General features: G+C 36.7%; 3 protein-coding genes across 5 annotated transcripts; all 3 read right to left on the bottom strand.

Moving 5' to 3' along the window:
• Positions 1–28: 28 nt before the first annotated feature.
• Positions 29–8828, bottom strand: LOC117930312 (nuclear pore complex protein NUP98A-like). 2 transcript variants are annotated; one of them, XM_034850899.1, is made up of 4 exons: positions 8288–8828; positions 1838–1951; positions 1678–1743; positions 29–183 (listed from the first exon to the last, which is right to left on the bottom strand). In XM_034850899.1, exons 1-4 carry the CDS (start codon positions 8361–8363, stop codon positions 38–40), a joined length of 402 nt encoding a protein of 133 aa, XP_034706790.1. In that variant the 5' UTR covers positions 8364–8828; the 3' UTR covers positions 29–37. The 2 variants fall into 2 exon arrangements, with proteins under 2 accessions (XP_034706790.1, XP_034706791.1); XM_034850900.1 differs by lacking the exon at positions 1678–1743.
• Positions 8829–8838: 10 nt separating this feature from the next.
• On the bottom strand, positions 8839–10898 carry LOC117930308 (pentatricopeptide repeat-containing protein At3g56550-like). The gene has a single exon (XM_034850895.1). The coding sequence runs from the start codon at positions 10691–10693 to the stop codon at positions 8870–8872; it is 1824 nt and encodes a 607-aa protein (XP_034706786.1). The 5' UTR covers positions 10694–10898; the 3' UTR covers positions 8839–8869.
• Positions 10899–10969: 71 nt separating this feature from the next.
• Positions 10970–17956, bottom strand: LOC117930309 (flap endonuclease 1). Of its 2 annotated transcripts, XM_034850896.1 has the most exons (18): positions 17785–17956; positions 17574–17690; positions 17433–17491; positions 17279–17338; positions 17111–17164; positions 16955–17003; positions 16838–16885; positions 16451–16516; positions 16309–16359; positions 15806–15925; positions 15649–15733; positions 14458–14539; positions 13918–14032; positions 13772–13828; positions 13612–13658; positions 13462–13516; positions 12277–12464; positions 11259–11345 (listed from the first exon to the last, which is right to left on the bottom strand). In XM_034850896.1, the coding sequence occupies exons 1-17, from the start codon at positions 17794–17796 to the stop codon at positions 12291–12293; spliced, it is 1251 nt and encodes a 416-aa protein (XP_034706787.1). In that variant the 5' UTR covers positions 17797–17956; the 3' UTR covers positions 11259–11345; positions 12277–12290. The 2 variants fall into 2 exon arrangements, with proteins under 2 accessions (XP_034706788.1, XP_034706787.1); XM_034850897.1 differs by lacking the exon at positions 12277–12464 and having other exon boundaries at positions 10970–11345; positions 17785–17953.
• Between the last annotated feature and the right edge of the window lie 333 nt (positions 17957–18289).

Here is an 18289-nt window from a genome sequence, read left to right as displayed (position 1 = left end):
GTTTTTGTCTCTGTAGATGGTATGGCGGATACCAACATCAGCTTCCAGCAGGTTGTTCAAAACTGGCCCCATCTACCTCAGCTTTTGTAGCATAAGGTGCTATTCTACTTCCTCTGCGTTCATCACTAATAGCTGGCCTCCCAAAAACTGTGCTTCCAAATGTTGATGATGTAATGTGAGGTCCTGCATGACAGTTCAGGAGAGAAATCATTCTTCTTATCTATAAAAAATTCCAAATGTTGATGATGTAATGTGAGGTGCTGCATGACAGTTCAGGAGAGAAACCATGCTCCTTATTATAACAAAGACAAACGTGTGTGGGACAAATGCGTGTGGCACAAACTGCTAATTCAGAAATTGGATGCCTCTGAAAAAGAAATCTCAATATCCCAAACTGCATAAACAATAAAAATGCAACCAAAATGGGAACTGTGCCCCAGAAGAAGATAGACTAGTTCCAACTGACAGTGCTGCCAAATGCAGAAGTTGATTGGCTAAAGGATGGCGCAGAACCAAATTTAAATGCTAGGGTACTTGAAGCCACAAAAGTAGGTATGCTTGAAGATCCCAATCCAGGCATGCTTGAATATCCCAGTCCAGGCATGCTTGAAAATCCAAAAGCAGACACAGTAGAAGCCCCATATGGCCCTCCTGAACTAAAATTTGGGATGCTGGATATGCCAAATGTCGTGCCTGTGTTACTTAGTGTTGATACAGAAGTGGAATAAAATGCCAGGTAGTTTTAGCACTAGAGGCTGGGAAGCTATTAGCACTAAATGCCGGTTGACCTGATGTGCAAAAAGGAGGAGACAAACCAAATGAATTTATATATAGGTGAATGAAAATTAGGACTCCTTTTCCTCTTGGAAGACACATTGTTTCTTAATAGACACAACTTGTTTCAAATGATGTGTTTGGTGTTTTAAGACAACTCTTTAATGGATGTGTCTAGTATCTTAAAGACACGTCTCTTCTAATAGTCACCAACAAAATTTATAAATAAGTGTGCCCTTTCCCCTTGTCTTTTCTTATTCACTCACTCATTTATCCATTCTCTCCACTCTTTCTACTTTCAAGTACAAATCACAAATATCATTTGGTGATTTGGAGTGCTACTATCACAAGAAGTGATCATTGCATCCTAGGAGTCAATTACCTCTACTGTAAGCACCTAAGCGGGGTGAAATTTGCCTCAAGAACATAAAGTCAAACTTTAACCTCAATCAACCCCAAAAGTCCATCTAGTCAATAGTTGGGGACAAAAGTTACTTCAAAGAAGCAAAAAAGGCACAAAATAAAATACCAAATGCATATGTGAATGAGTGCTTTCAAACAAAGAAGAATGCAGGGAAAGAGAAGAACGCTCCTGCTGGTACATTACGTCAAATTTGTTCTCAAATTAAAGCCACAAAAATAAACTAAAAGGCCAACAGCCCTTACTCAATTATGAGTACAGATTCTTTGAAAATATGAATCCAGAGAGGGAAAAAAATAGCATCAAGTAACCCTAACACACATTCTGTGAAAATTTGAATCCAAAAGAGGAGAACAATAGCAGAAAGTAACCCAGACACAAAGATAGTGGAAGGATGAAATTGAGCCGCAGTGGCCATTAAAATTAGCAGGAATGCCTTACGCCAACTAGTCGGAAGAAAGGGGTTGCCATGAAGCCTTTACCTTTGTTGATCGTAAGGGTTACCCTTCGTGGATTATAAGCAGTTTGCGGATGACGAAACCGACCAACTCTCATAATTCAGATGAGAAAACATATTACCATGAATGATAAAAGAGACGCTCACAGTATTAGAAATAATAATGACAAAATTAATGTACCAACCATGGGAAAACGAAGAGCTTCCAACGCCAAAGGAAGGAGATCCTGCTGCAGCAGTTGTGGATGTGGAGCCTAAAGGCGAAGACGACTGAGTTGCACAACCGGTCAGCCCAGAACCTGTTGTAAAAAAATCCAACTAAGGTGAATACCCTAATTTCATATATACTGGAATATTTCTTGTTATAACTCAACCAAGGTAAATACCCTAATTTCATATATACTGGAATATTTCTTGTTATAACTCAACCAAGATGAATACCCTAATTTCATATATACTGGAAACTCCTGATTAAAAAATGAGTAAAAAAATAATAGCGGAAACATACATGAATCCATTGAAGGAGAAAACTTTATAGGAAGAAAACCCTTGAGATGTCCAATTCTGGCCACTAGATTCTGTGTCAATTTCTCTCTGAGAGGATTTTCGGAAATTGGAATGCGTAGTGGTAGAATGGGGACCATAACCCTATTTATAAACTGCTAGGGCAGTTTTAATTTTATCACAATTATATTTCTGCCCCTCATAGAAATAATAATTATCTAATGGTATCTACACAATAATCTCATGACAATTATACCCTTAAGCCAATTAATCAATTATTAATTAGATCACTATATTTAGGCTTAATTAAATGATAGCACACACATTTTAATTATTTACATGTGTGGCCCAAATTATAGATTAATTACAAAAATTAATCTAACAATCTCCCACTGGGCCACATGCATATGTAATCAAATAAATGTGCTTAACCTTATGAGCTCAAAATTTGCTATCATGTCCTTAGGGTATATCCGAACAATCTCGTCCATTAACTATACTGACATAGGATCAAGGTGGTCTTTGTTACATCAATCGTTACTAGACCAATCAATGGTCACATATATCTATATAGCTAAATGACATAGATCAATCATGAGTGCATAGCATGGAAATTACATGCAATGTGATCTGTTCATGCCTATTTCCAACTGGTCCTACTTAACTTTATTGAGATCAAATCTTTAGCATAATTTAACAGAGTGCAATAAAATGAATACTTTATTTCTGCAGAACACAATCCAAATTTATAGATAAAGTCTAAACATAACATAGAGCAATATACAATGAATAATATAAACTCCCACTAAATTTGGATATCCTCAAATGAGACAACACCCATATGAGCAGTGTGCTCATGAAAGACCTTGGGTGGTAATCCCTTTGTAAGCGGATCCGCTATCATGGAGTTTGTTCCAATATGCTCTATGGATATCTGTCCACTCTGTACTTTTTCTTTTACAACTAGGAACTTGATATCAATGTATTTTGATTTTGTAGAACTCCTGTTGTTATTGGAATATAAAACTGCTGATTTATTGTCACAAAATATCTTCAGTGGTCTTTCAATACCATCCAGAACACGCAGCCCAGTGACAAAATTTCGTAGTCATATTCCTTGATTGGATGCCTCATAACATGCTACAAACTCTGCTTCCATGGTGGATGAAGTTACGAGTGTCTGTTTGGCAGACCTCCATGAAATTGCTCCACCAGCCAACAGATAAATATAGCCTGATGTGGATCTTCTGCTGTCTTGGCATCCAGCAAAGTCAGAGTCGGAATACCCAATGAACTCTAACTGATCCAATCTCCTATATGTAAGCATGTACTCTTTTGTTCTCTGTAAATATCTCATAACCCTCTTGGCTGCTCTCCAATGATCCATTCCAGGGTTACTTAGATATCTGCCTAACATGCCAACAATGTACGCAATATCCGGACGTGTACATACCTGAGCATACATTAGACTCCCCACAGCCGAAGCGTAAGGAATCTTCTGCATTTCTTGACTTTCTAAACTATTTTTAGGGCATTGATTAAGACTGAATTTGTCTCCTTTAGCGACAGGGGTATCACCTGGTTTGCTATTTTGCATGCCATACCTTTGGAGGACTTTATCAATATAGGTCCTTTGTGACAATCCTAAAATACCCCTAGAACGATCTCGGTGTATCTGGATTCCTAAGACAAAGGAGGCATCACCAAGATCTTTCATCTCAAAATGTTTTGATAAAAATCTCTGGTGTCGTGCAATATGCTAATATCATTTGTGGCTAGCAATATGTCATCGACATATAAAACCAGGAAAATATACTTACTCCCACTGAATTTGTGATACACACATTCATCCATAAGATTTGCCTCAAAACCATATGAGACAATAATTTGATGAAACTTGAAGTACCACTGACGAGAAGCTTGCTTGAGCCCATAAATGGATTTAGTTAATTTACAAACCATATTCTTTGAGTCTTCGGACACAAAATTTTCTGGTTGTACCATATAAATTGTTTCATCAATGTCACCATTGAGAAACGCTGTTTTAACATCCATTTGATGTAACTCAAGATCATAATGTGCAACTAGTGCCATGATTATCCTGAAAGAGTCCTTCGTAGAAACTGGAGAGAAGGTCTCTTTGAAGTCAATTCCTTCTTTTTGAGTAAAGCCTTTAGCTACAAGACGTGCTTTATACCTTTCTACATTACCATTTGAATCCCGCTTGGTTTTAAATATCCATTTACAACCAATGGGCTTCGTACCAACTGGTAATGGGACAAGTTCCCAAACTTTATTGTCTTGCATAGATTTGTACTCTTCATTCATGGCTTCAATCCATTTCTGAGAGTTGGAACTTTTCATGGCTTGCTGGAAGTTGATTGGATCATCTTCCATCATTCCACTTTCTACCTCATGTTCCTGGAGATATACGATATAATCGTCCGAAATTGCATTTCTCCTCTCTCTCGTGGATCTCCTTAATGGCATATTTTCTTGAGGTTGTTGAGTTTGTTCTTCAGGAGCAATGTCCTCATTTGCAATTAAGGGTTGAACAATATTGTCTGTTGGTTGAGGATCCAAATTTACTTCTTGATCAATGATAGGTAGTGAAACCTGTACATTATCAAAAGCAATAGTAGATCCCTCTTCCTCCTCAAAGACAATATTCCTAACCTGATTTCTCCCCCCTAACTCAACATCCTCAAAAAATGTTGCAGTTCCCGTCTCAAAAATTGACCTAATAGCAGGATCATAAAATTTAAAACCCCTTGATCGCTCTGCATAACCAATAAAGTAGCTGCTAACTGTTTTAGAGTCCAATTTCTTTTCATGAGGCTTATAAGGTCTCGCTTCAGCTGGACATCCCCAAATATGAAAATGCTTTAAAATGTGCTTTCGACCCGTCCAAAGCTCATAAGGCGTTTTAGCAGCCGCTTTAGTTGGCACCCGATTTAGGATATAAGCTGCCGTTTTGAGTGCTTCACCCCAGAGTTTTTCGGGTAAAGTAGAATGACTAATCATACTCCTTACCATGTCCTTAAGGGTTCGGTTTCGTCTTTCTGCTACACCATTCATGCTAGGTGATCCTGGCATGGTGTATTGAGGGACGATCCCACATTCCTCTAGGTATTTAGCAAATGGTCCTGGACATTGTTCACATGATCCGTCATATCTACCATAGTATTCACTACCACGGTCAGATCTGACGCTCTTTATTCTTTTGTTGAGTTGTAACTCAACTTCTGCTTTAAATGTTTTGAACACGTCCAATGATTGTGATTTCTCATGTATAAGAAATAGGTAGCCATATCTTGAATAGTCATCTATGAATGTTATAAAGTACTGTTGACCATTCCAAGATGCCGTAGGGTATGGTCCACAGATATCTGTATGAATTAATTCTAAGACATCTGTAGCTCTATTTGCACCTAATTTCTTTGTTTTGGTCTGTTTTCCTTTAATACACTCAACACAAATATCAAAATCTGAAAAGTCAAGTGAATCTAAAATCCCATCGGACACAAGTCGCTCAACTCTAGATTTAGAGATATGACCTAGGCGTTTGTGCCACAATGAGGCCGAATTATCTTTATTCAATTTACGTTTTGTACCTCGTGATTCCACATGCAAGGTTTCATTATAGGACGGAACAGTTTCCAACAAATATAGATTATCATAAACATTAAGTAAACCGGTTCCTACAATATTTGAATTAATAGATAATGCAAATCTATTGTTTCCAAATGAACAAGAATAACCTGATTTGTCCAAAACAGAAACTGAAATTAAATTCCGTCTGAAAGACGGTACAACGAAAGTATCTATTAAATCCAAAAAATAACCAGATTTCAATAATAATCTAAAGTGCCCTATTGCCTCCACTTCTACCGACTGACCGTCTCCGACATAGATGCATCTTTCAGCATCACTTGGTTTTCGGTAACTCAGGCAACCCTTTCTTAACACGCCAAGCAGCATACTTGGTACATTCCTTCTTAGTATGTCCAGGCTTATTACAGAAGAAACATGTTACCTCAACTTTCTGTTTCTTTTGTTCTAGGCCATTAGAAGCAGCAACCTTATTATCCTTATTCCTTCGTTTGCCCTTATCCTTGGAAGTGCTAGCCAGATGAGCACTCTCGGTCTTGTCTTGCTTCAATCTCTCTTCCTCTTGCACACAGAATGAAATGAGCTCATTAAGAGTCCATTTATCCTTTTGACAGTTATAACTGACCTTGAATTGATTAAATTGTGCAGGAAGAGAGATGAGAACCAAATGCACGAGTAAATCATCAGATAACTCAAGTTTCAAAGCCTTAAGTTTTGAAGCAAGATGAGACATCTCCATGATGTACTCCCGAACATTACCCTTGCCTTTATACTTCATTGAAATCAAGCTTGCTAAAAGCGTGCTCGTTTCAGCCTTATCGTTTTTGGCAAAACGTTTCTGAATTTCCGCAAGGAAGTCACTGGCATTAATAACCTCATCGGTTACCGCACCCCTGAAAGCTTCTGGAATTCCGCGCTTCATGATCATAAGACTTAGCCTATTTGAATGTTCCCACTTACCCCAATAAACCTCATCCTCTTGAGTACTTTGCTCATTGAGTTCATCGGGTTTGGGCATTCTCAAGGCTAAGTCTATATCCATGCAGCCTAAGAGAATCATCATATTCTCTTTCCAGTCCTTAAAATTAGTCCCATTTAACATAGGGACATTATTGATGTTGGCAGATATAGAAGTAGTTGATATAAAAGCTGAATCCAGAACAAAATAAAATGAATCAAATAAACCATCATGCTCACATAAAATAAGCAATTAAACACATAATCTTTAAATTTAAAAGCAAATTATGACATTTCAAGATACCTAGCACAACATTAATATCAAGTCTTTGGACAGTAATATTAACTGTAAGTGGTACTCTTGTTGTAGTGATCAAACATTGATGATAAGTTATGTCAAATAATAAATCTATCTTTGGATTGATTTATTATTCACATTAAGTTACCTTTATAATCATCACATATTTATCATCACAGGTATGTATGCAATTTGACCAAATATTAACTTTCCTTTGGGCCAGTCAATACCCGCATGAATCACATACACACAAATATCTAACACCCCGAACAGACTAATCTACACGAAAGATGTCACTTTGGTGATTTTCCGCTTTAATTAGCCTATTTAAAAATGCTAGATCAATAACTTAAATATTAATATCATAAAATGCTATTAAATAATAATAATAATAATAGTAATAAAAAAAATTATCAACTCAATATTTCATAAATCTTAATCCATTGACATATATATATATATATATTAAAATAATAACTCAAAAATTAATCAAGGAGTTGGCTCTGATACCACTTGTAAAAAAATCCAACCAAGGTGAATACCCTAATTTCATATATACTGGAATATTTCTTGTTATAACTCAACCAAGGTGAATACCCTAATTTCATATGTACTGGAATATTTCTTGTTATAACTCAACCAAGATGAATACCCTAATTTCATATATACTGGAAACTCCTGATTAAAAAATGAGTAAAAAAATAATAGCGGAAACATACCTGAATCCATTGAAGGAGAAAACTTTATAGGAAGAAAACCCTTGAGATGGTCTTCCAATTCTGGCCACTAGATTCTGTGTCAATTTCTCTCTGAGAGGATTTTCGGAAATTGGAATGCGTAGTGGTAGAATGGGGACCATAACCCTATTTATAAACTGCTAGGGCAGTTTTAATTTTATCACAATTATATTTCTGCCCCTCATAGAAATAATAATTATCTAATGGTATCTACACAATAATCTCATGACAATTATACCCTTAAGCCAATTAATCAATTATTAATTAGATCACTATATTTAGGCTTAATTAAATGATAGCACACACATTTTAATTATTTACCTGTGTGGCCCAAATTATAGATTAATTACAAAAATTAATCTAACACCTGTTTCAAGAAAATCAAGAAAAAAATAACCAGTGAATCCCAATTCCCACCTCCCGTACAGGAACTGATGTCAAGAAGAAACTAAACATGATTATGAATAAAGCAAAAAGGCTAAAACCCATCAAGAATCACAAAAGTTGCAACATGATGAGAATCTTACCATTGGTGGAGGAACCCCACATATAAGTGGATGGTAGTATATAAGGTGCTCCATGACCATGCAAACATATACACATATAAGCACAACATGCTTAAGTGATACGCTATCTATCTTCAAAGTTCAAAGAGCGTGGCGTGTAGCTTAATTTCGAAGCTGTGATTACGTATCCACCAATCACGTTCTCACAAGACACATTATTAACCTAAAATAAGGTAAGCTCTTCAGACGACCTCTGGCCCCTGTGGCCCATGGGCTGCAGGGCTAAGCCCACAACGGGCCGCCGGGCTCAGAGTGTGCAGATTGATTAGTGTTTGTTGTGGCTTAATACATGCATGGATGTGTTTTGATTAAATCTATGCTGCATTGCTGCTTTCTTCACATACTGTGGACCAATAAATAGGTACTAAGCTGCATACGTTGATTGGAGAATGTGTTTTCATTAGATTTTGGACATGAACTTCCCAACTGGACAGCAACCATCAAGTAGAAATCCTGTTTTTTACCCATTGTTGTTCTGAGTACCATCTTCAAGCTTGCCTTCTGATTTTGTGTATTTTCCTTGGAAAGGGATGAAGCTGTCTATCACCAGAACTCTTTGCAGGAACAATGTCCACCCCTGAAGTGATGGAACCGAACTCGGTCCCTGACAATTATTTCTCGATCAAATGCCTTAGAGACAAACTTTGTGAAGTTGTGGCAATCTCTACAAACTCTTAGATTCTTGACGATCAGAAGACTCGTTCCTTCTGGAGTTCTTGCCAGCCCATACGCAATTGCCAGCTTCTCGCTGTGGTATGAAGTGGAAGTCTCCCAACAGTACTCTTGGGTGTTGGACTCAGGCGCTGCCACTAGAGATGACTCCTCCATTGCATAACCCACCAAGGAGGCTCTATGGATTACTTCCTCCAATTTGCGATAAATCTCTCTGGAATCAGGATGAGACTTGTCGTCCACTACGAATCTATGAACTTGATCGCCAACTTCAATCCAGCTCCAACCTGGGGTCGTCTTTATTCCTCGGCTTTGAATCAATTTTCTCATCCTTGCAACACCTTGCAAGTCTTTGGCTTCAGCATATATTCCAGAGAGAAGTACACAATCACCTGCGCCTAGAGATCCCAATTGAACCAGATTCCTCATGGCCATTTCTCCTATTTCCACATTTCTATGAATCTTGCATGAACCTAGCAGGGTTCGCCACAGAACTGGATCATGTTGAGAAGGAGAGCTCCTGATGACTTCAAGCGCCTCCTTTAACTTTCCAGCACGTCCAAATAAATCCACCATGCACCCATAATGCTTGATTCCAGGCTTGAGATTGAACTCAGAGCTCATCATGTGAAAATATTGAACACCCTCCTTAACCAGGCCTTGGTGACTACAACCACACAACAAACCAAGGAATGTGATGGAGTTTGGCCGGACTCCTGCCATCAACATGCTTCCAAAGAAAGTGATTGCTTCATCCCCACGTCCATGCACTCCATACCCTACAATCATCGAATTCCAAGTGAACACATCGCGCTTAGGCATCGAATTAAAGATGGAAAGAGCACTAGCCAAGCTGCCGCATTTGGCATACATATCTATCAGAGCATTGCCCACAAAAATATTTTCTACTAGTCTCCTTTCACCAGCAAACCTATGCATTTGGACTCCCATATGCAGGGCCCCCACATGGGCACAGGACGAAAGCAAGCTAACAAGTGTGAACCCATCAAACCCCACATTAGAAATTCTCATCTGATCATACATTTTTAATGCCTCCTCGTGCAAACCTGTCTGACAGTAGCATGAAATCATCGAATTCCAAGAAACCAAATCTCTTGCAGGCATTTCCTCGAAAACCTTATGTGCAGTCTCAATCAATCCATTTCCAGCATAGGATCTGATGAGGTTTGTGCACAAAACCACGTCTTGGTCGTACCCAAATCGAATTATGAATCCATGAACCTCTCTGCATTTTCCTTCTTCTTTAGCCTCTTCACATGCCTTAAGAAGGAATGAGAAAGTGTAAGTGTCGGGCCTAGCATGGGAAGCTGAAAGCATGTGGTTGTAGAAAACAATGGCTTGTAATTGGAGAGGAGATGGGCTCTGAGAAAACCCCCTGATCATGGAGTTCCAAGCAGGGGTTTGTGGGTTGTGAATACGATGGAAGACAAGTTGAGCGTAGGCCAAGGAACCAGAGACAGAAACGGCACAGAAGTTGAGGAGTTTCTCAGAAATGGAGGGGTTGTGCTGGTAGCCATTGATGAGGATGTGTGCATGAATTTTGTGAAGTTTTCTCATGCTGTTACATCCTTGTAAGAGGGAAAGAATGGCCCTGGCGTTCGCCATCATCAAAGGTGTGAATTTGGAATTGAAATTGGAATTGGAATTGGAATTGGAATGAAGGGATTGCATCATATCATATGATTCATATTCATTTTGATGGACTTACCGGACCAAGTCTTTGTTTCCACAAATGCCACATCCTGATACCATTTATCCCCAAATCCAGATATTCCCTTCTAAGTATCCAATTGCCATAATCAAAATTCATCCCAAAGGCCATCAAGAATTCGGCCGGAGCAATATTTCTGATAAGGTGAGTTCGAAACTGAACCACCAACGAAGAAGGCGTGAACAATCAAGACTGAAAACATCATCACACTAAAATTGGAGTGATATTATGGCAAGGCCTTTTAACAGGCAAAGCATTATATAAAATGACCCAACTCAGATTTTGAATAAACAGAAAGCATCATGGCCGGTTTATAGGTAATGCAGAAAGTTGTAGAAGAAAAGCAGGAGTCTGCAGATTACATGGATCCCATGAAACCATTTGTTGAAACTCGCAACTCATATAACATGACAAAACAGATTGGCTCAATTACAGCATTTGCAGTTTCCATACAACCTCCGGAGGAACAAGTAGTACAAACTTGTCAAATGGCTCGGTTCCATTAATCCAACTTCAGGTGCTATAATGGCAACACAGCTACTTCTTCCTCTTGCTTCCACCACCAGCCTTCGACTTTTTGTTAGTAGTTTCCTTTGTAGCCTTGTCCTCTGTTTCCTGTCAGATAGGTGCACAGACAAGAATATTCAGGAGAAGAAATCATATCCAGAAACACCGATAGACATACAAGCCAACCCAGAGAACTAATCTTTATTTAAAAGAAAAAAAAGGCATGGGACAGAAAGAACCATCAGCAATTAAATGAATGAATGAATCATTAAAATCTATAAATTTATATCTCATGTAGAATTATGGGTGAAACATTAATTCATTCTTCTCCCCCCTCCTCATTTTTCTTTATAATTTCATTCTTTCTCTATATTAGAACAGCTGAGCCATGTACCAACTTGTCCACTGCATTTGACCAGAATCAACTGCAAGTTTGCCTTCATTAGATTTCAAAAAAATAAAAATAAAAATAATCATCTGACAAAGAGATTTGTGTCTAAAAAATGCATCAAAACATAGAAGAGGAGGTTCTTGTATGACAAAGTGTCCAACACAGACACAGATCCTCTTTAGAACTGTATATCCAACTTAGAAACCTGCATTAAAATTTCCAAAACTATAGTTTGAAATAATTTTTGAATTACAGTGCTGACAGAACTGAGTATATTAACAATCTCCACAACAAAAATGGCCACACAAGTTCCAGTATCAACTATCAACTAATCTCCTGAAGCAAAAGAAAGGTAAAGAGGTTTTACAGACAAAACGTTCACTAGGCAACCTTTTTGGTATTTGGATTTGTTAAGGCTGTAGTAGCTCCACCTTTGTCATGCTTAGTTAAAATGTTTTATATCTTATATTAGCCAATCAATACTGAGTCCAAAAGAGGAATATTGTTTCATAGATGGCCAGCATTGTGCACTGACACAATAACGGGAATAACACCACAAATTCTTTCATGAAGTTACTGCAATAATGACCAATGTGTTGCCACATGAATTGAGTAGAGAATAAGCACAGATTCACTTTGAATGTTCACCAGAGTTTCCAACTTCATGCTCCAAAGCAGACACCTCTGAATAATGGCGTGGAGTGCTTGGAACCCAGACCTAAAGTTGGCATGCTTGAGCTGCCAATGATATATCGCCGGGACTGAATACAAACTTGCTGAGTGAAAATTTTATGCTTGATTATTGGTTTTGGAGATCCAAGCATGCATTTGCTTTCCTGTCAGCCAGTGCACCAAAAAATCATGATATCCAATCAGGTCTAAGCTTCCCAACAGATATGAACAAGCACTGGCTGAAGGTTTTTGTACACTTCTTTGTCAAACTTTCTTTCAAAATTTTGGAGGAAAGGTGTTCTGGTATGAATACGTAAGCAATAATGGAAGAATTAATCCTTCAGTATCATCAACCAGTAGGACCAGCCTTTGGAAATTGTTTTTATTGCTTGCAGCACTTAGTAAAGGCTTAATTGATCTAAAAGCAAATAAAAACCATTGACATGGAAAACGGACAATATAGCAAATAAGAAAAGTCCTAGGATGAGCACTAAAAGGTTTCACATATGTTTAATCTTGAAATTAGCCATATGAAATGTTAAATGAACACAAATAAACCAGTATGTTAAGATGTCTAAATATCATCACATTTAATTTACATTGACACCTTTTAGCCAATGCAATTTTATAGTGATATAGTAAGAATTCCAAGTCAAAGGAATGAGGATAGGACTGACAAAATTATGCATGGCATATTAAATCTCAATGAGATGCGATAATATGCATATTAAAGGAAAATAATTATTCCTTATCCTGCTTCAACTAGAACAAAATAATAATACAATTTAAATTCAAAACAGATTGAATTTTGTGGGAAATTACATCCATGATTAATGTAGCTTGGCTAAGGTTTCAAGCAGTGTATCGCACAACATGTGCATCCTCCAGTTAGACGTTCTGTGATTGTGCAGGCAAGATAAACAAATAATATAGGCCTATGTTGGTTATACTAATGATTGATAGGAATTCTTACATCATAAATAATAGTGGATCCACAAGGTTTTCAGCAGAATGGAACACTGACATTGAACTTTTTTATTTGTATGCTTCAATGGCAAATACATTAAATGTTTTATCTTGCATTCTTAGAACCAACAAAAAGTACACATGGAAGGGAGAAAAATCAACTGTGGACGCTTAACTTGCTTACTGGATACCTACCTTACGCTTGATGGGTATTGATGAGCTAACGACTGGTTTAAAGAATGATTCTAATCTGTAAAAATCAAGGAACATCAAACAAAGGACAACATTAGACCACAGAAAAGAAGTGTTTGTGAACTCACTTCTAATTATTCGAGCATTACTTACCGGCCCTGTGATGATTTATTCTTGGCTGTTTTGATTTTTTCTATTGCCTGATGTAAATAGACAAACCACAACAGATAAATTACACATCTTTTGTTTTAAAGTAATGTGACCTCATGGAAAGAAAATATGAGACATCTATATTAATGTTTAGAGGTCATGCCTTTGTTACTCTGTCACTGTTGAATCCATTTTCGTTCACCAGAAAGGTTATCAACCCCTAAAAATGTGAGAGACAACAAAAACACTTATAACATGCCCAAAAAAAAAACAAAAGACAATACAAATTTTCCAACTAAAATCATTTACTTCTTCATCTGGAGCACTCCACTTGATGTCAAGTTGCTCATCATCAGAAAAGACTTGGGGTTCTTTAAAAAGGCGCCGAGCCTCTTGATATGGCCAATCATCAGGTATCTGGTACCTGCATGCAGAAAGAGATGTAAGTCATACAGAAATAGGAATGGTTGATAAATGCATAAAGATGGTTACTTATCAAGGTCAATCATCAATGAAACAAATCACAGTAAACAATAAATTCTTTCTGCATTACCTACAATGCTTCCATTGTTATATGTACAACACTATAATTAAATTTGTTGATTGATTAATAAGAATGACATAAATTGATCTAATGAGTTAACAAAGATGACATTGATAGTTCACACATAGAACACATGACAACTTTATTCATGAGATCATAAAGAAAACTTTCAAAAATGTTGAGGACTTTCCACAAATTTGTTCCAAGATAATGTCTTTTCAAATCATGTCACAACGTCATAATTGCATGAAATACAAGTTCAACCATTTTAAATTATAAGTTCCACAATGGAAAATGAAAAGCACCTTTCTCTGTTTATGTTCTCCAATATATTCTCGATGGAGCCATGTTGGCGGATGAGCTTCAATGCAGTCTGCCCCCCAATACCTGATGCATTAAGATGGTACAAAATACTAAATGAGCTTTAATTGAAAATTGAAGCAGAAAAATGAATTTCAGTATAAATATAGCAATTATAGATATTAATTAAGCACTCAATTTCAAATGAAGTGGATAAATACAATTTAATAGTATATTTATATAACAACTTAAAAAAGAGGAAAAAAAATGAAAAAGATGTTTAAACTTGTGAAAAAAAAAAAAGGAAAAAAAAAAGTGAATACAAAGAGAGAAAAAACAAGTAAAATATCTTACGGGCAGACAAATGCAGGACAGACTAGAGGGAATTGGGTGTTTTATGCAAGCTGGTGGAAGGCGAGTTTCTTGACTGAAGAACACATTTTCAGCTTTATCAACACAAAATTTGGTTGAAATTAATGTTTATTAATATTGCATGCTTGTTATGTTATATTGATATAGTTTGAAAAGTGTATTAACTAAAAATACAGTGAGGCTTTAGTAGTTTAGTTGCTTTGATTTGATGGAAACCAAAAAATGAAAAAAGTTATCGTGAACTTCACACAAATGTAAAGGTTAAAGATTGGCATATCTTTCTCCACAGGTATCTGTGAAGCATTGTTGAAACAATGGAAATTAACAGTTAGTCTTTACAAAAAGAAAACTTGACAAGATTAGGAAATTGAGACATTCCTAATAAGTGTATATGCATGTATAGACATAAGCAAGAGTAGCTAACAGTTGAGCTGAACAACATGTTCTGGATTTAATAAGCAGAAGTGCAGAATCCATATGAGCCAATCAATATCCCCACATTTGATTTTTAAACACACATACACTTTACAGATAGAAATACCACCCAAGAAAAAGTGCAAGAAGCAGTTGTGGAAAGAGAAATACTACACAATAAAAGAGCCCACTACACCATCAAAAGAACAAAATGGAAGCAAGCTTCTCCCATTACAGGGACTAACATTTCAGTTTCTTTTCTTTTCAGTGTTGCTTCTTTTAAGAACAATTAAAAATAAAAAGGAAAGATTACTACAAGATGCATGGATAGTCTTATCATTTTCTGAATATCTACAGATGGAAAAAAACATATATGCATTTGATAGACCAAGAATCTTTGATATTAATACCTCGAATGCTGTCACAATAATCACACCCTGAAAGAATGCACAGGTCAATGAATTGATCCATGGTAAGATTCAGCTCCTCCAAAATCTGAAACATAATTCATTATTGGAAAGAGTGAAAAATCAGCAATCAGATTCCATATTCAAAATTTTTAAGCACCTTTGTAATATCAAATTCCATCACTGGGATTTTTCTTGAGCTAGGGTCCATTAAGTGACGAAGAAATTTAGGAGCTCCAAAAGTTAGGGAATCCATGTCTTCAGAAGCCACAGCATAGACCTGAAACATGCATAAATTAACTATAAACTCTTAAAATTCATTCACTAAGCACATGTTTGGACATCCCATGGAAAAAGAATGTTTGTATTTCATTGTGATATCATATTTAGGTTCCAATAGAATTTGAAGGCACAAGTCCTTTCATGGAATTAATCCAATAAAGAGAAAGGGATTATCAGTGCAAATGTGTAGAAGAAAAATTAGAGATCACATTACGGAATCCTTAAAAAATTATCCTTAACTGCAACAAGAATAAACTAATTCTGATGTGAAAATTTTGTTTGATCCAGCGATGTGAAAAACAAAATGTTTCAGCAATTTCTTCTATAAGATGTACATAAAGCCCAAAATAATGAACTTATCATAACCAGAAAGATGCATACCTTCCCTGATTTGCAAAGTGCAGCACACTGTGCCTCTGCTTCAGAAGGAGCCTATGGAACCGAAAAAAGAAATCAAAACTTTTATTGTATATACAGATAAATTCACACTACAAATGAGTTACTTCAAATCATAAAATGTCACCTCAATTACAGGCACTCCCATCAGTCTTAAAAGCTTTTTGCAATCTTCATTGTGTTGCTTTGTCACCTGAAACAAGGAGCAGAAAATGGAAGTACTGAAGTAAACAGTTCTAACCTTCATGACAATCTCCACTGGGTATAAAGAAAGGTGAAAAACAATATGCTGTTTCAAGAAAACTACTTCAAAGGAAACAGATTCAATGGGTATATAAAGTTACCAATGATTACAGGTTATAAACTTGCTTCTCAAATGCATTCAGATTCACTGTAGTTTTTAATGCCTCTGCTTTCAGCAGAATGTAGTTAACAAGAATTGGGTCACCCAATCATCTATCCCGGGCCCTTGATCAATTGATAAAAGGAAGAAAAAGAATAGGAAAAAACTTACCTTCACTGTTCTTTTACTGAATTTTTCAATCTCTTCTTTATTGCCAGTCTGCAAGAACACTAAAGATGGTTAGAGACAGAGAGAAAGAGAGGAAAAGAGCTTAAGCTGTGCACTGACCTCTAAGGCTTCTGTCAAATCCTCAGTGGCATCTGCCCTCCTTGAGAAACTGCACCAAGGGTGTGGTACAAAAGCATGTCAAACGAGCCCTTATAGATTCATAATCATGTTTAAAAAAATGCAGAATAAATGGGGGCACTGTGATAGGAAAGATACCGTTTTGCAAGCTCTTGCTTTTTCAAATCTGGAGGCTTCCCATCAAAAACATAACTGATACAAAAAGGCAAAGAAAATGACAAGTAAATAAATAAATAACTAGAAGAAAGAGCGTGTATGGAAATGAAATGAATAGATAGAAAAGAGTGAGGTAATGAAACAAATTACACAGGCTTCAATCCAGCCTCCAGAAGCCTAATTGTCCGAGAAAACATTCCTTGCAAATGACTGAAAAAAGAATTACAACAAAACCCAAATGGATTATGAATGAATATCATGAAAAAAAGAGGAAAATTGTGAAGTGAGGGAGTGGCGAAAGCACCTAGTAACTTCGCCAGCCTCATTTGTGAGCATTTCAGTCCCACTTCTTCCAACAACAATCTGCAAAGGCACGAGCATTTAAATTAAAAATCATAAATATATACAAAAAGACATATAGAGAGAGTGTGAAGAATGTGCAGACGAGGAACTGGTAGATGCTCATGCTGGCATCTATGGCGATTTTGCGGCCGAAGAAGCTCTCGAATTTCTGCTCTTTCATGGCCTTTGGGGCATTGTCAGCCAGAAGCTTCGTTAAACCCTAGCAGTAGCACAAGGGGAACAAAAAGAAAGAAGACTTTTAATGAAACCTAGAATAAAATCTCAGACATTGATGTTGGAATGCAAGAGTGTACCTTAATACCCATGACACCAGAAGGAGTTTGGGTTCCCAATCAGAAATTAATCGAGAAAAAAAAAACAAAAAGGGGGGGATGGAAAGTTTGCCGTCTCAGAGAAAACACTGCTGTGTTTCCCGCCTCCTCTTCCTCAGCTTCCACTCCACACTTTGTCAAACCTCAAAAATCAAAATTGAAAGTCACTTTAATGCTAAATTTATTTCCAACTGTTGCACACAAACATATATATATATATATATATATATATAATAAAATCAAAATCGTTGAATGGGCTTAATCATCAATCAAAGAAGGAAATTAAAATACAAAAAGAAATAAAAATAATAATAATAATAATGAAGCAAAAATGGATCAAAATGCATACATGATATCACATCCCTTAATTAATACTGTCTTTTTTAACTTGAATACATACTACCTTTAACGTGAAACCCATATCAAATTTTATCTCTTCTACTTTCAAAAGCCTACACCCAAACTTTATTAGCAAGCTCCCCCAGGG

This window comes from Vitis riparia, chromosome 14 (assembly GCF_004353265.1).
Source record: "Vitis riparia cultivar Riparia Gloire de Montpellier isolate 1030 chromosome 14, EGFV_Vit.rip_1.0, whole genome shotgun sequence".
NCBI lineage: Eukaryota > Viridiplantae > Streptophyta > Magnoliopsida > Vitales > Vitaceae > Vitis > Vitis riparia.
This window is presented reverse-complemented; position numbering and strand designations above follow the sequence as displayed.

Excerpts from the sequence above, each read along its gene's own strand:
- LOC117930312 (XM_034850899.1), bottom strand. The coding sequence starts at position 8,363 with ATGTGTATATGTTTGCATGGTCATGGAGCACCTTATATACTACCATCC. Across the intron at positions 1,744-1,837 it reads AAGCTCTTCGTTTTCCCATG|TTGGTCGGTTTCGTCATCCG; the intron begins GTTGGTACATTA and ends GAATTATGAGAG. Across the intron at positions 184-1,677 it reads AACCCTTACGATCAACAAAG|GACCTCACATTACATCATCA; the intron begins GTAAAGGCTTCA and ends ACTGTCATGCAG.
- LOC117930309 (XM_034850896.1), bottom strand. Across the intron at positions 17,339-17,432 it reads GAGGCTGGCGAAGTTACTAG|TCATTTGCAAGGAATGTTTT; the intron begins GTGCTTTCGCCA and ends TTCTTTTTTCAG. Across the intron at positions 13,659-13,771 it reads ACAGTGACAGAGTAACAAAG|GCAATAGAAAAAATCAAAAC; the intron begins GCATGACCTCTA and ends TATTTACATCAG.
- LOC117930308 (XM_034850895.1), bottom strand. The coding sequence starts at position 10,693 with ATGATGCAATCCCTTCATTCCAATTCCAATTCCAATTCCAATTTCAAT.